The sequence below is a fragment of the Nuphar pumila genome, chromosome 3, assembly GCF_984573655.1.
Source record: "Nuphar pumila chromosome 3, dmNupPumi1.hap1.1, whole genome shotgun sequence".
NCBI lineage: Eukaryota > Viridiplantae > Streptophyta > Magnoliopsida > Nymphaeales > Nymphaeaceae > Nuphar > Nuphar pumila.
The window spans coordinates 2,792,705-2,806,459 of record NC_143251.1 but is presented as its reverse complement, the minus strand read 5'-3'; the positions used below and the strand labels follow the sequence as shown (position 1 = coordinate 2,806,459).

Here is a 13,755-nt window from a genome sequence, read left to right as displayed (position 1 = left end):
AACAGATAAAAAGGAAAAATAAAAAGAGAGCTTCAACAGAGCTCTTGTTTTAGTATGCTTTTTTTTTTGAGTAACGACATTCTCAGTTACATCTACCATTGTTCGGGAACAGGAAGTAAGGTGGCAGTTATTGATTTGGATAGGAGATGGCTAATACTCCTTAGGAACTTGGGGAGGCATCTGTGGAGAAGGAGAATTAATTGAGGAACTTCCCTCCTTTTTCCAGCACCCAACATTTCCCAGCTCCAAACATGCCCTAGTCTACATTCTTGCAACAATGTAATTACATAAAAACACCTATGAAAGCATGTGTTTTACTCCTTCAAAGACTTCAAAAAGTACAAGACAAAATATACAAGAATTATAGTAGAAACATTTCATGGATTCCATATCTAGGAAAATGATACTTTTAATCTTGGAGACAGAATTTCCAAGTAGTATCCATCGTTGGAATCAAAGGTTTCCACTTCTCAGTGAGTGAAAGATTTGTCCCTCACTATGCATTGAAAACTTCTATCTTAGAACTGATTCAAGAGGTCTTATTTGAGATTTAACCACCCATTTTCAGCAGCTATAATTTTACAAGGTAATAACTAGTTATTTAGTAAGAAACTTCAGAACCAATAAACTTACCTTACCTGGTTATACATACATCAATCGAAGGGCACTCTAAAATTTCCACACAATTTGTCACTACAAAGAGGTTTCTCCAGCTACTAGCAATTAAAATTTTCACATATCAAAGAAATCCAACTTATGGCATTATTTGAAGCATCACACCACAGATTTTCAGCAGATATTACTATGCTTGCAGTAAATTATGGCAGTGAAAAGACATCCAACCATCCCCATTCCTTGCTAAGCATTCTAATTTGAGCTTATCAACATCAAGCGGCAATTTGCAACAGCTAATGAAGCAACAGCTAATGAACAACACTAAATGGGACAAAAATAAACCTGTGAAGAGGTAATCCTCTGATTTTCTGTCATACGATTAACTGTTACATGAGGTAGAAATATATAGTTTACAACAGAGTAAAAAATTACAGTAAAAATGGAAATAATCTTCATAGATAGGAATGTTATCATATCTAATCCAAAATCCCAATTGAGGCTAACCAATTCCTCGATTAGCGCCAATTGGTTGATCCTCCAATATTTTCCTTTTATCTAATTCCATAATTTTCTCTTGACACTCCCCTTCAAGTTGATGCGTGTGAAGATCTGTCACGTTTAACTTGGCTACCAAAAAACTAAATTGATCCCTTCCGAGTGCTTTTGTGAAGATATATGCGATCTGCATTTTTGTAGGCACAAAAATGGTCTTGATGACCCCTGCTTGTATCTTTTCCTGGATTAGATGACAATCAAGTTCTATGTGTTTCGTGTGTTCGTGAAACACAGAATTTGATGCAATATGAAGTGTTGCTTGGTTATCACAATGGAGATTCATGGGCTCGTCATGTGTGAAGCCAAACTCAGCTAATAAAGCCTTGAGCCAAATCAATTCACAAGTGGTTAATGCCATCACCTGTATTCTGTCTCTGCGGATGACCTTGCTATGGTATTCTGCTTTTTTGTTTTCCATGAGATTGGGTTGTCTCAGATCGTTACAAAATATCCGGAGGTGGATCTTCGGGTCATTGGACAACTGGCCCAGTCAGAATCACAATAAGCTTCTAGTTGTATTTTGCTTTTAGAAGGCAGAATGACGCCATGTCCGGGTGTGGACTTCAGATACCTTAATACTCTTATGGTTGCATGATAATGTGGTGTATGTGGTGCTTGCATGAACTGGCTTAAGAGATTAACAGAATACACTATGTCTGGTCGTGTAACTGTCAAATATATTAGTCGACCGACCAATCTCCGGTATTGTGACGGGTCATCAAATAACTCCCCTTCACCAAATGTGAGTCGGAGTTTGGAAAATCACTTGGGGCAGCTCCAAGAAGTCCTGAATCAGATAAAATATCTAAGGTATGTTTTCTTTGGCTTAAAAATATACCTTCTGGAGACTTGGCAACTTCAATACCCAGGAAATATTTTAGAGGGCCCAAATCTTTAATATGAAATTGCGCGTGCAGAAAAGACTTCAAAGAAATAATATCCGGATCATAATTCCCTGCAATAATAATATCGTCAACATATACAAGTACCATTGTGATTCGAGAATCACATTTCCGAGTGAAAAGGGTGTAGTCGGCATTAGATTGGGTAAATCCCGCAGAAAGTAAGGCATGAGTCAATTTGTTGCACCAGTTACGCGAGGACTGCTTAAGCCCGTATAAAGATTTTTTTAGAAGACATACTTGACGCTCCCCTTTGCGATGGATTCCATCTGGCAAATCCATATATATCTCTTCATCAAGGTCCCCATGAAGAAAAGCATTGCTGACATCAAGCTGGTGTAACCGCCATCGAGAAATGGAAGCGAGAGCAAGAAGACATTGCACAATAACTAATTTCACAACAGGAGCAAATGTTTCGTGAAAATCGAATCCTTCTACCTATGTATAGCCCTTAGCGACGAGACATGCTTTGTATCTTTCAATGGAACCATCTGCACGTCGTTTGATTTTGAAGACCCATTTACACCCAATTGGTCTCTTATTTGGTGGCAGCGTGACCACTTCCCATGTGTGGTTGTCCTCAAGAGCTTTAAGCTCTGCGGTCATTGCCGCTTGCCAGTTTGGATTCCGAACAACTTCACTAAAATGGCGTGGCTTTTGATCAGATAGAACTGCACTAAGGAAAGCTCGATGGGAAGTGAAAATTTTGTGAAGGTGTAAATAACTGGTGATGGGATAAAGGGAGGTAGGGGACTTACCGTTTGAGGCGGGTAGAATGCTGGCAGAATTGCACACAAAGTCGGTCAAGTAGTGAGGTCGGGTGTGAAGTTGACTTGAGCGACATAGTGGTGGAAGAGGTGATAGAGCAGGTGAGCTATCTGGGGTGGATTCAGTTGGTGGTAGACTAAGGGATTATGATGGTGAAGGGAAATCATCGGTTGTTTCATTAAGTATAGGAGAAGGGAGGACAAGGTTAGGAGGGATCGGTGAGGTTTCATAATTTCTAAAAGGAAAATCATTTTCATGAAAGATGACATCCCGGCTAGTGAAAGACTTATGAGCATCGAGATCAAAAACTTTATAGATGTGTTGACCAAACGGGTAACCGATAAATATGCAACGTTTAGCTCGTGCAGAAAATTTATCCTCGTGAGGATTTGTATCATGAGCATAACAAAGACAACAAAAAATGCATAAATGTTCATAAGATGGAGTTTTGTGAAAAAGCATTTCATATGGGTTTTTTCCATGAAGGAGTGGAGTGAGAATATGATTAATGAGGTAGGTGGCGGTGAAGATGCATTCTCCCCAAAAATGAATTGGTAAGCAAGCTTGAAAAAGCAAGGCTCGGGCAACCTCAAGGAGGTGCCGATGCTTGTGCTCAACACGCCCGTTTTGCTGAGGGGTATTGACGCAAGTGTGTTGGTGAACAATGCCATTGTCAGAAAAAAATTGTTGCGTCATGTGAGAGAGAAATTTTGTACCATTATCCGTACAAATTTTTTTTATGACCATCTGGAATTGAGTTTTGACCATTTTGCAAAATTTAACTAGGAGAGAATAAGTTTCAGATTTAAATCTCATCAAATAAAACCATGTGCTGCGGGAAAAATCATCTACTATGGTGAGGAAGTATCGTGCACCGGTGTGTGATGATGTAATGTAGACATCCCAAATGTCCACATGAATGAGGTCAAAAGGGAAATCACTCTTAAAATTATTATCAAAAAAAGGTAAACGTGATAGTTTTGCATAGTGGCATGCATCACAAATATGTAAAGGACAATTGGTTATAAAATTATGATCTCTAGCTAATTGAGCAAGTCGCTCCTTGGACGGTTGACCGAGTCGTTCATGCCAAAGAGTGTATTTATTTGGAGACGCAGCATTCATGGCTTGAGAAGGAATGGTGGGTGTGTGGAGGTGGTACAATCCGTCGTGCAAACTACCTGCTCCAATCAGCGTCTTCTTGGTTGGCTCCTGAAAAACGCAAAACGTTGGGAAGAATATGGCAATACAATTAAGAGAGTCAATAAGTTTATGGACGGAAAGAAGATTAAATTGAAAATTAGGAACATAAAGGATATTGTATAAAATAAGATTTTTAGAAATGTGAGTTGTGCCATAGTGTGTAACATGTATAGTTTGGCCATTAGGTAGTCTAACTGGTTTAGAACTAGGGAAAGTATGGACGTCACAACGCAATGATAGGTCAGATGTCATGTGATCGGATGCTCCGGTATCTATGATCCAAAGAGCAGAATAGGGATGATTACCAGCCATGTTAGTGGTTGCCGTGTTGGAATCAAGATAGATAAGCGACAACAATTGCTTTATTTGCTCCTTGGTCAACATGGATGTGGCATCGATTTGAGTATTACTTGCTGCTGTAGAGAGACATGCTTTGGGGCCGGTGACGATATCTAGAGACTTCTTTGAATCGAATGGCTTTGTATTGCTCTTTTCTTGCTGGAGATGTGGGGGATAACTGTGAAGTACATAACATTGTGCTTTGATATGGCCGAGCATGCCGCAGTGATCGCATTTAGGTCGTCCACGTCCTCGCCCTTGTCCTGCTGATCGAACTTGTGGCCGATTGACACGCACATTCAGTGCGGTGGAATCGACTTGATGAATAGCCGATTGAAATAAGCGTTGGCTTTCTTCAAGTTGGACCATTGCATAAACCTTGTTGATGCTGGGAATAGGATCGATGGCTAAGATTTGACTCCTAATGGCGTTATATGAGTCATTCAAGACAATGAGAAATTAGAATATTTTTTCCTTTTGATGATACAAACTATGTTCCCTCAATGCCCCACAAGTGCAGTTCGATATGTCCAAATAGGACTGCAATTCATCCCATAGGGTTTTTAATTCTGTGAAATACGTGGACAAGGAATTTTGTTCTTGCCGGTACTCTGATATGAGTTTTTTTAAGTGAAAAATGTAGGTTGAATTGCCTTGAGAGTATCATTCTTCAAGATCGAATCAAACTGCTCGAGCTGTGTCAGCGTATATAACGCTGCTAGTAATTTCTTTTGTGACTGAATTAACGAGCCACAAAAGAAGCATGTCATTACATCGATGCCATGCATGATAGCTTGGGGCTGACGCAGATGGTTCAAAGATGGAACCATCAAGAAATCCAAATTTATTTTTTGCATTGAGTGCCATTTAAATGGCTCGTTTCTAGGTAGTGTAATTATTGTCATTCAAGAAATTAGAAACAAGGATAGCACCTGGGTTATCGGAATGATGAAGATAAAATGGCGAACCTTCAATGTCAGAGGTTCGATCTGTTCGTGCTCCAAATGAATCGTTGGATGATCCTTCATTTGCCATGGAAAAATTGATGATTTTCCGGTTTCACATTAGTCATAATGCAGCAGCTGAGTGATAAATGAGGTTTTGAAGGAAGCAGCGGTGCAGAAGTATCTCCTCTGATACCATGTGAAGAGGTAATCCTCTGATTTTCTCTCATACGATTAACTGTTACATAAGGTAGAAATATATAGTTTACAACAGAGTAAAAAATTACAGTAAAAATGGAAATAATCTTCATAGACAGGAATGTTATCATATCTAATCCAAAATCCCAATGACGCTAACCAATTCCTGGATTAGCGTCAATTGGTTGATCCTCCAATATTTTCCTTTTATCTAATTCCATAATTTTCTCTTTACAAAACCATTTCAAAGACCACCTACAACAAGAGTAAAACTTAAGCAAACCGAATAAGCCAACCTCATGACACATTAAAATGGTGAAAAATAATCTGAACGTCTTATTCAATGCATTCCCTCACATAAGTGTATATCTATTGGTCATTTGCATGCATCCACACAAAACTGGAATGAACATGCAATTATTATCGGAAGCAGATCAGGTCATGCTGAACATGAGCGTTTTTGCTCATGCTAACATCGTGGTCGTCTGTTTGCATTTTGGATGAATGCCACGCAGTTTTGTTGACTTTTTAGCTTTTCAAAATACAAATCGGACGGCCACGATGTTGGCATGAGCAAAAACGCTCATGTTCAGCATGACCTGATCTGCTTCCACACTAAAGGAAACAGGGTATCCATGAAATGTTACGAAATGCACAAAAATTACATGAAGTGCAGCCATTTCCACTACTAAATAAAAAAAAAAATGACAGAACTGATCTATCTTTACCTAACATACTAAATGAATTCATCAAAAAACACAGAATTTCTCCACAAGGGAAATAAAAAAGATCTAGAAACAAATGAAGTCACATAACCATCATATAATTGGTTCAGATCTCTGCAAAACCTCAAGAAGATTGGCACTTAAACAGAAGAAAACAAGAATACAGAAAGGGGAGGTCGGTGTAAACAACAAGGAGAGGACAAAGAAAGGGAAGACGATCAAGCGATGGGATCGACGGTGGTGACCTGCTGCCACTCCCCATCGACGACCTCCTTCCAGAGGGTGACCTCATTCTTCCCGTCGGCGACAGCGAGGATGTTCCCGGTGAGCGACCACGACACCCTCCACACAGGCGACTTAAAGTCGTTTATCACCCTCCCCTCCCACCGATTGCCCTCCTTCCCCACTGTCCACACCACCACCGTCCCGTCCTGCGACGCGCTCGCGATCGTCGACCTGGGCAGCCCCAAATTGGGCGCCCAGGCGACGTCCCTCACCCAATCCGAGTGCATCTGCAGCGCCGGGAAGCAGTCCATCTTCCACGCCCCGTTCTGGAGCTTCCACACCTTCACCGTGTTGTCGCAGCCGCCGGAGGCGAGCTTCTGGACGGGGTCGGAGGGCGAATGGCCGACTAGGGAGCCGGGGGCGGTGGCGGGCGCCCAGGAGACGGCGGTGACGCCGACGGGGTGGGCCTGGTCGATGCGAGCGGAGTCCCAGCCGCCGTCGGGGCGGGCGGTGTGGACGGAGATGGAACCGTCTGAGGAACCGCAGGCGAGGCAGAGGCCCAGTTCGTGAGGAGCCCACGAGACGGAGTTGACGGAGGAGGAGGAGGAGTGGTCGGTGAAGACGTGGGCTTGGGTCCATTGGTTGGGGGAGGAGGGATCCTCCTTCCAGACGATGACTCGGCCGTCGTACGAGCAGGAGGCGAGGAGGGAGCCGAACTTGGGGTGTGCCCATGAGACCTGCCAGACGGGGCCCTGGTGGCCGGAGAGGGTGGCGAGGGGCTGGCCAGAGGAGGCGGAGGAGGAGACGCCGATGATCTTGATGGTGGTGTCGGAGGAGGCCGTGGCCAGCCGCTTGCCGTAGTAATCCATCGCCAGATCGTGGACGACGTCCTGGTGGCCGGATTCGATCTTCTGAGAAGGCATGGTGGTGGTGGTGGCGGTGGTTGGCCGGTGGCTTTGTGTGTACGTGTGTGTGTGTGTGTGTGTGTGTGTGTGTGTGTTATGAGATGCAGATTTTATGCGTTTCTTCTCCTCCTCCCCACGGATGCAGTTTTTGCAAAATACAATGAGAGCCTTAAATGTATCGGACCTTCCTCGGGTCCATGGGCCCAACTCTAATGGGAACGATCCGTTGGCGATTCCATTCCAGTGTGTATGCTAAATATACGGTCATATTTATTTCTGTAAAAGATTGGGATGTCTTATCAGCTGCTTAAACCTTCAAAATTTCGGTATATTTTGAGAATATTGAGGTATTATGGTTTTTCTTAGATATCATGATTTTATCATAATACCTGTGCTTTTATCGAATTATATCTCAAGAACATGGTCTTTCTTTTTTATTTTGTATAATGTTTTGAGTCTATTCATTTGTCAATAGTTTGTTGATATAATCACGAAAAAAAAAACTTCAATTTCTCACGAGAATTTAGAAGCAATTATTTTGTCATTTTAAAGTTTTGCCACTATGATCCTCGTTTTGTTTAACCCTTAATTAGAGCTCATGGACTTAGATTGAGGGCTTAAGAGTTAAGACCAATGTCACAATTCTTGTGCTTGTGAAAATCTTTTATAAGGAAAAAGGAAAATATTTCATGGGAGAAATTTTCTCTTGCTTGGAACTATAACTGAACTTTTTTCCGTAGTTGCCAGGAAACAAAATGGATACAAGAAGTGATGCATGAAGTAGAACCAATGGAGTCTTAAAATATGGTATGAAGAGGAAAGTGGGATACAGTTACGAAGAGATCATGAAGTGCATAAAAAATAAAAATAAAACATACAGACAGCAATATGAAGCACAAGCAGAAGCAATTAAAAAATAATATAAAACGGTATAAACCCAATATGCAAGCTTGTTATAAAAAAATTATAATTTTTTAATATGAAAGCAATAAGAAATGAGAGAAAGAGTGACAAGTGCAAGAAGCGGAAGAGAAACCTTAAGGAAACGAAAGGAAAATGATTTGGGAAACGAAAAGAAATCAAGTTTACCATAAAGGGAATTGAGTTTCTCATATTTTGAAAGTAGGTTTTCTAAAGCTTCCCTTCCTTTTGGGGAAGCGAGGAGCTTCCCGCTTCCTAAGCAAACTTCCTCATGTAGCAAGAAACTTTCAATGACTTTTTTTACTTCTCACTAACATTTTTACTATCATTTTCCCAATTCCAAAGGTATTGGTGTAACATGTTTAAAAGCAGAAAAGGATCTCATGGGAACAAAAAATTGTCTTAAGTTTTTTATACGAGAACTTTTCTTTATGAAAAATCTTTTCATGTTTGTGTGACATAAGAAAATCAGGATGGAAAAATGTTAATTAGGGTGTCGGCTGCCCTCAAAATTGGAAATTTTTGTTCGGTAAAATTTTCTCCATCTCTGAGATGGAGAAGATGGTAAAATTTTTCCTGTCAAAATCAGGGCAAAGTGGTTTTTTTGTTTTGGAAAAATTTTCTGTTGTCTAGCATTTCCCAGCCTCCAAATGTGCCAGTAAATCCGTAATCTTCACAGCTGACTAGATATATATATGTGAGTTTTCTCCACCCTTTGCAACGAGGAAACAAATCTCATCCACTTTTTTAGGGGTTTCTGTCCACTTTCCCACTACCAAATGTGCCATGATTTTGTGGGACATTCTAATGGCCTTGGTATACAGATATGAGACCACTACATCGGAAGACAGAAGGTGCATCATTGTTGCTGAAGATGAAATGTAGTTTGTGTGGAATAATCCTCATCACCAGCTGAAATCTTTTCTTCGGTTGATCACTGATCCTGTTTGTACCAACTTGATTTAACAAAGCCTAAACTACTTGAGATCATCACATGATCTTGAATAATCCTAAACTTGATGACAGAAAAACTTAAAAGGTTTTCTACGTGTTAAGCACATGGCAGCACGTGAAATATGACCACAGTTACATGAGCTGCATAGTTTCTACCAGTAGTACAAATGCAGGAATTCATTAATGCAATCAAGTTGTACTCTGTCTAAATTCATGGTAATTCTCGTGGTACCTGGGCTTGGCTGCCCAGCTTAGAAAGTATATACAGAAATCTCTCTCTCTCTCTCTCTCTCTCTCTCTCTCTCTCTCTCTCTCTCTCTCTCTCTCTCTCTCTCTCTCTCTCTCAAAAGAATTATACATGCATGTGAAAGCCACAAAACTAGAAAAAAAACATAACTACCCATGAGTTTGTGCCTTGTCACTCATGGACACCAACTGTAGGCCTTCTTCCTTCTCAACATCCCCATGGGCCTCCAACATTTCATTAGAGAGCACAGCGTTGGTTGGCCTTACTTTAGGCACTAGAAAAATCAAGGCCAAGGTTGAGAACCTCAAGAGATTCCTTATCAGAACAGCCAGCCACAGGTTGCTGAAATTGGTCCTGGTGACCTTCAACAGATGAAGAAGAAGACTTCCACCCCATTTGCTGCATAAATATCCAAGACTATCTATGCACATTAGCAGTGCAAAGAAGGTCCCCTCTATCCCAAGAGGACACAGCCTTGTGCTCAGTATCACCATGGGCATCCATCTGATTCGAGAAACGATGTGCGAAGACAATTCTTCCATGACAACAAACACATAGTCCGGCACACCTACTTTGAGATTGAGTCTGAGGACGAACATGAGGTCAAGCATTCCAGAAACACCATACAGCAGCTGGGCAAAGAAGAGGACTGTCCTAAATGGAAATTCCTTGAAGATTTTGTGGTACAAAATCACCCCCACAACTGATCCAACAGCACCAATGGCATATATTATTCCAACAAACTCCTGTGGATGAACATGAGAGGAAGTGTTGAATCTTTTTCAAGGTGCAGCATATGCACAATCACAAAATGAAACAACTCCATTGGTTCATTAACAAAGATACCTTCGAGAATGCTGGACCTGCTTTAGGGTCAGTATACCAGTAGAAATGGCCTTCATGAGTGCTGATGCTGAGTGCCATAGAGAGGTACATGTACAATGAAGTTTTCCATACTTGAGGGCGCTTGATTGTTTTACTCATGTTCCACAACGCTCCATTTACCAATTGAAACACCTTCACACCAAGTTAGAAGCATCAGTTCACAAGTCCAAAAAGCATAACATGTTGACAGAACAATTTCAGCGTGATTAGTCATCCCACTCAAACGATTTCTGTGTCCTAGACAATGCTTTCAGAAAATCAAGGCACAATTCAAGCATGTTAGGTGTATAACAAGACCAAGAGAAAAAAGGGTTCAGCTAAAAAAAAGAAGTGTTCAATAGTGCACCACTGAACTGGTTAAATTGGTGGGATTGACCTATTTCACTGATCTGGTTCATGGGAAATAGGAGGCTCCACACCAACAGTGTTTAGACACTTGTGTATTTTTTGCTCATATGTTCATGCATTATCTAGAGCATGACCAACTTCAAGAACCTCAATATTTCCACTGCTAGTAGAAGCATACAAGTTCATGTTTTTGTGCTATCAGTGGTACAATTTACTTCCTCATTAATCAAAGTAGATGCATCTGAGATCTTTATTTAGTACCTTTTTATCTGGCTGACTAATAGTTTTAGTCTCATTCAAGGTAAATCCTAGAGTGACAAGCATTGCAAGGGGAAAACTGAGTAAGCCCAATGCTCCCTGCATCAAACAGAAAAGAACCATTATCATTGATAGTTAAATTAAGGCCAAAACAAAATAATTGATGACAAAACTCGAAAAGGAGAATATTCCTAGTAGGCCATGTTTCTCTAGTTTGAGATCATACCTGGGCTCCCAGGATGTGAACTAGCATCCCACTAGTGGAGTACCCCAAAATGGCCCCAACAGAGGAGCAAAACCCACAAAGACTCTGCATATCCGATGCTAAGGCAGGGTGCTTGATGCTATTGCGAGCTATACAAGCGTCTATGGTGACATCTGCTATGGACATTGCAGTGCTTATGCCAATCAACGTGCTCAACGCAAACAGAACAGGAGGCTTGTTCTGCAGCAGTAGCAGTGCACATACACACCCGAGACTACCTGTCAGATACAACACAATCAATTAAGTTCTCCCTTGACAAATATTATCATGTAAAGTATTCTGATTCCTGGCCTTTCATAGATAAACTGAAGTTAATAAACAAATAATGACACTATGACCCTATAAATAATGAGCCACATTTTCTATTATCCCCTTGATTCATCTATGTTCCAACCTTGAGAGCCCAACAAGTTAAAATTGGGGTGCAAGTACAACCACCATATGATGCAAAACGTCTCATGCCACTTGCAAGATAGCTTGCTTTTCAGATGCTGCCAACATGAATATAACTAGACACATGCTTCCCTGGTACATGGATGCAACAATCAGATCAATCACCATAAGGATGCGTTTGAATGCCTCGGTCTCAAAACCTGCCTTCTCTTCCTTTATGCCCTTTAAAAGGAGGGAGAGGATTTCAAATCGGGCGTTTGACAAGAGCTCGGATTATGGCATGGGGCCCATGCCATCCCAGATTGGTGGATCTGAGATCTGAGCTATCAAACGCCACCCAAAAGTGGCTAACGACGTTGCCATTATTGGTTTGCATGAACATAACTAAACAGGAATGGGAAGAACTCACGAGCTAGACAAAAAGATGATATTTCAATTATACATCATTTATCTGGTTATGAGTTTCACGAACCTGAAATCAATGCCATTATTACTTCTAAAAAGGGGACAAACAGCCACTTCTAAAAGAGGCGATCGCCTCTGATTACTGGATCCCTGTTTCTTCCCTCAACCAGGCGTTTTACCAACTACTTGGTGTGACTGAGGGAAAAAAATCTTCCAAAGATGCAATCTGACATGCTGCATCTGCTCAAGGAAGTCATCAATTGCCAATTGCAATGCGGCAACATGTCCTGATATCTCATAACTGAGCCCAATGAAGAAGAGAACAAAAAAAGAAAGAAAGCAATCACCTGCAAGGACGAAGTATGGCCTGCGCTTGTACCCAGCAACCGGGAAGACATCGGTGAGGAGGCCCCAGATGGGTTTAAAGATCCAGGGCATGGCATAGAGGCCCTGATACAGTTGAACCGCCGATGGCTGCACCTGCTGGACGTCCTTCCAATAGTAGTCGGACACCACCTTGAAGAAATGCGCCGAGAAGCCTTGGCTGAAGCCATACACCAAAACAATTGCCAAGATGAAGCTGGTTTCGAGCTCCTCGCAGAGCATCCCCAACCAATCAAGGGCCTCACACAGCGGTCGAAGCAAGCTGCTGCGGCCATTCTTCTCCGGCCTCAAGAGACCTGATTGATGGTTTTCCGGTTTGACCACCGTACTATCTTCTACCAGAGGTTGAGTTTCTTGAGTACCCATTTCATCAGGAGTCATGGTGATGTGAATTGCGAAGAACAGTCCCTTTTTGGTGGTGGTGGCAGTCAAAACCGTGGTGAATTGCAGAATAAAAGACCGTATTAACGCCGGACACGAGCCCACTATTAGACCCAATCCGAACCGATATTGGTGGACTCATGGGTTTGGGTCGGGTTCAAAATATAAACTCGTAGTAAAAACGGGTCAAATCTTGTGTATTGTAAATGAAGACCCAAAGTCGAATGGACCTGACTCTATTCTGTACTTGAACCCAAATGTTTTAAAACTAAACCCAACCCTGATTATCTATACCGACTATATACCTAAACCAACCCATATCCTATCCATCTAAAAGTTTCTAATTGGTAAATATTATATATTCAATTAAACATATAAAGATACTGATAAACTTAGAATTAATATGTCATTATATTTTAATAATTTAAACTGTCCTTCATTTTTGCATATGCTTTCTATTGCACTTTTGTGATGGAAATTGTGTTCATTGAAATGAATCCCAAAATAATACTCGAAAACTCATTGAATTTGATACATTTTGAATGTGATATATCATTGACTTTTTTTGTTTCAACTTAAAATGTTTGGTTGGAGTGAATATATTATTTTTATATTCAGATTTTGACATTATTTAGAATATATATTAAGCTTATATTTTATTATTATATAATATTCTTAATAAAGAGTTTATTATATTAATATACATATTTTTTATTGATGGTTAGGTTTAGAATACTGATCATATCAACACCCAATTTGAAACTTGAACCCATTAACCTATATGAGTCTACTTTTTTCAGCCATACCTGACCTGAATCAAAACGAGTCTATTGAGATCCGATCTAGTTATATCTGACCCGATGTCTATCCGAACTGTTAACCACCCCAGTTCACAGTTTTTAGTTGTACCCAAACCCGAATGCGGCCTTCATTTC

The 13,755-nt window shown here is 40.9% G+C and overlaps 2 protein-coding genes across 2 annotated transcripts; both read right to left on the bottom strand.

Moving 5' to 3' along the window:
• Positions 1-6,286: 6,286 nt before the first annotated feature.
• Positions 6,287-7,697, bottom strand: LOC149841642 (protein transport protein SEC13 homolog B-like). The gene has a single exon (XM_089998611.1). The coding sequence runs from the start codon at positions 7,395-7,397 to the stop codon at positions 6,468-6,470; it is 930 nt and encodes a 309-aa protein (XP_089854737.1). The 5' UTR covers positions 7,398-7,697; the 3' UTR covers positions 6,287-6,467.
• A 1,619-nt stretch (positions 7,698-9,316) lies between these two features.
• On the bottom strand, positions 9,317-12,919 carry LOC149841641 (putative folate-biopterin transporter 6). Its single transcript, XM_090001104.1, has 5 exons — positions 12,403-12,919; positions 11,219-11,475; positions 10,996-11,091; positions 10,348-10,518; positions 9,317-10,247 (listed from the first exon to the last, which is right to left on the bottom strand). Exons 1-5 carry the CDS (start codon positions 12,818-12,820, stop codon positions 9,651-9,653), a joined length of 1,539 nt encoding a protein of 512 aa, XP_089857230.1. The 5' UTR covers positions 12,821-12,919; the 3' UTR covers positions 9,317-9,650.
• Positions 12,920-13,755: the final 836 nt, after the last annotated feature.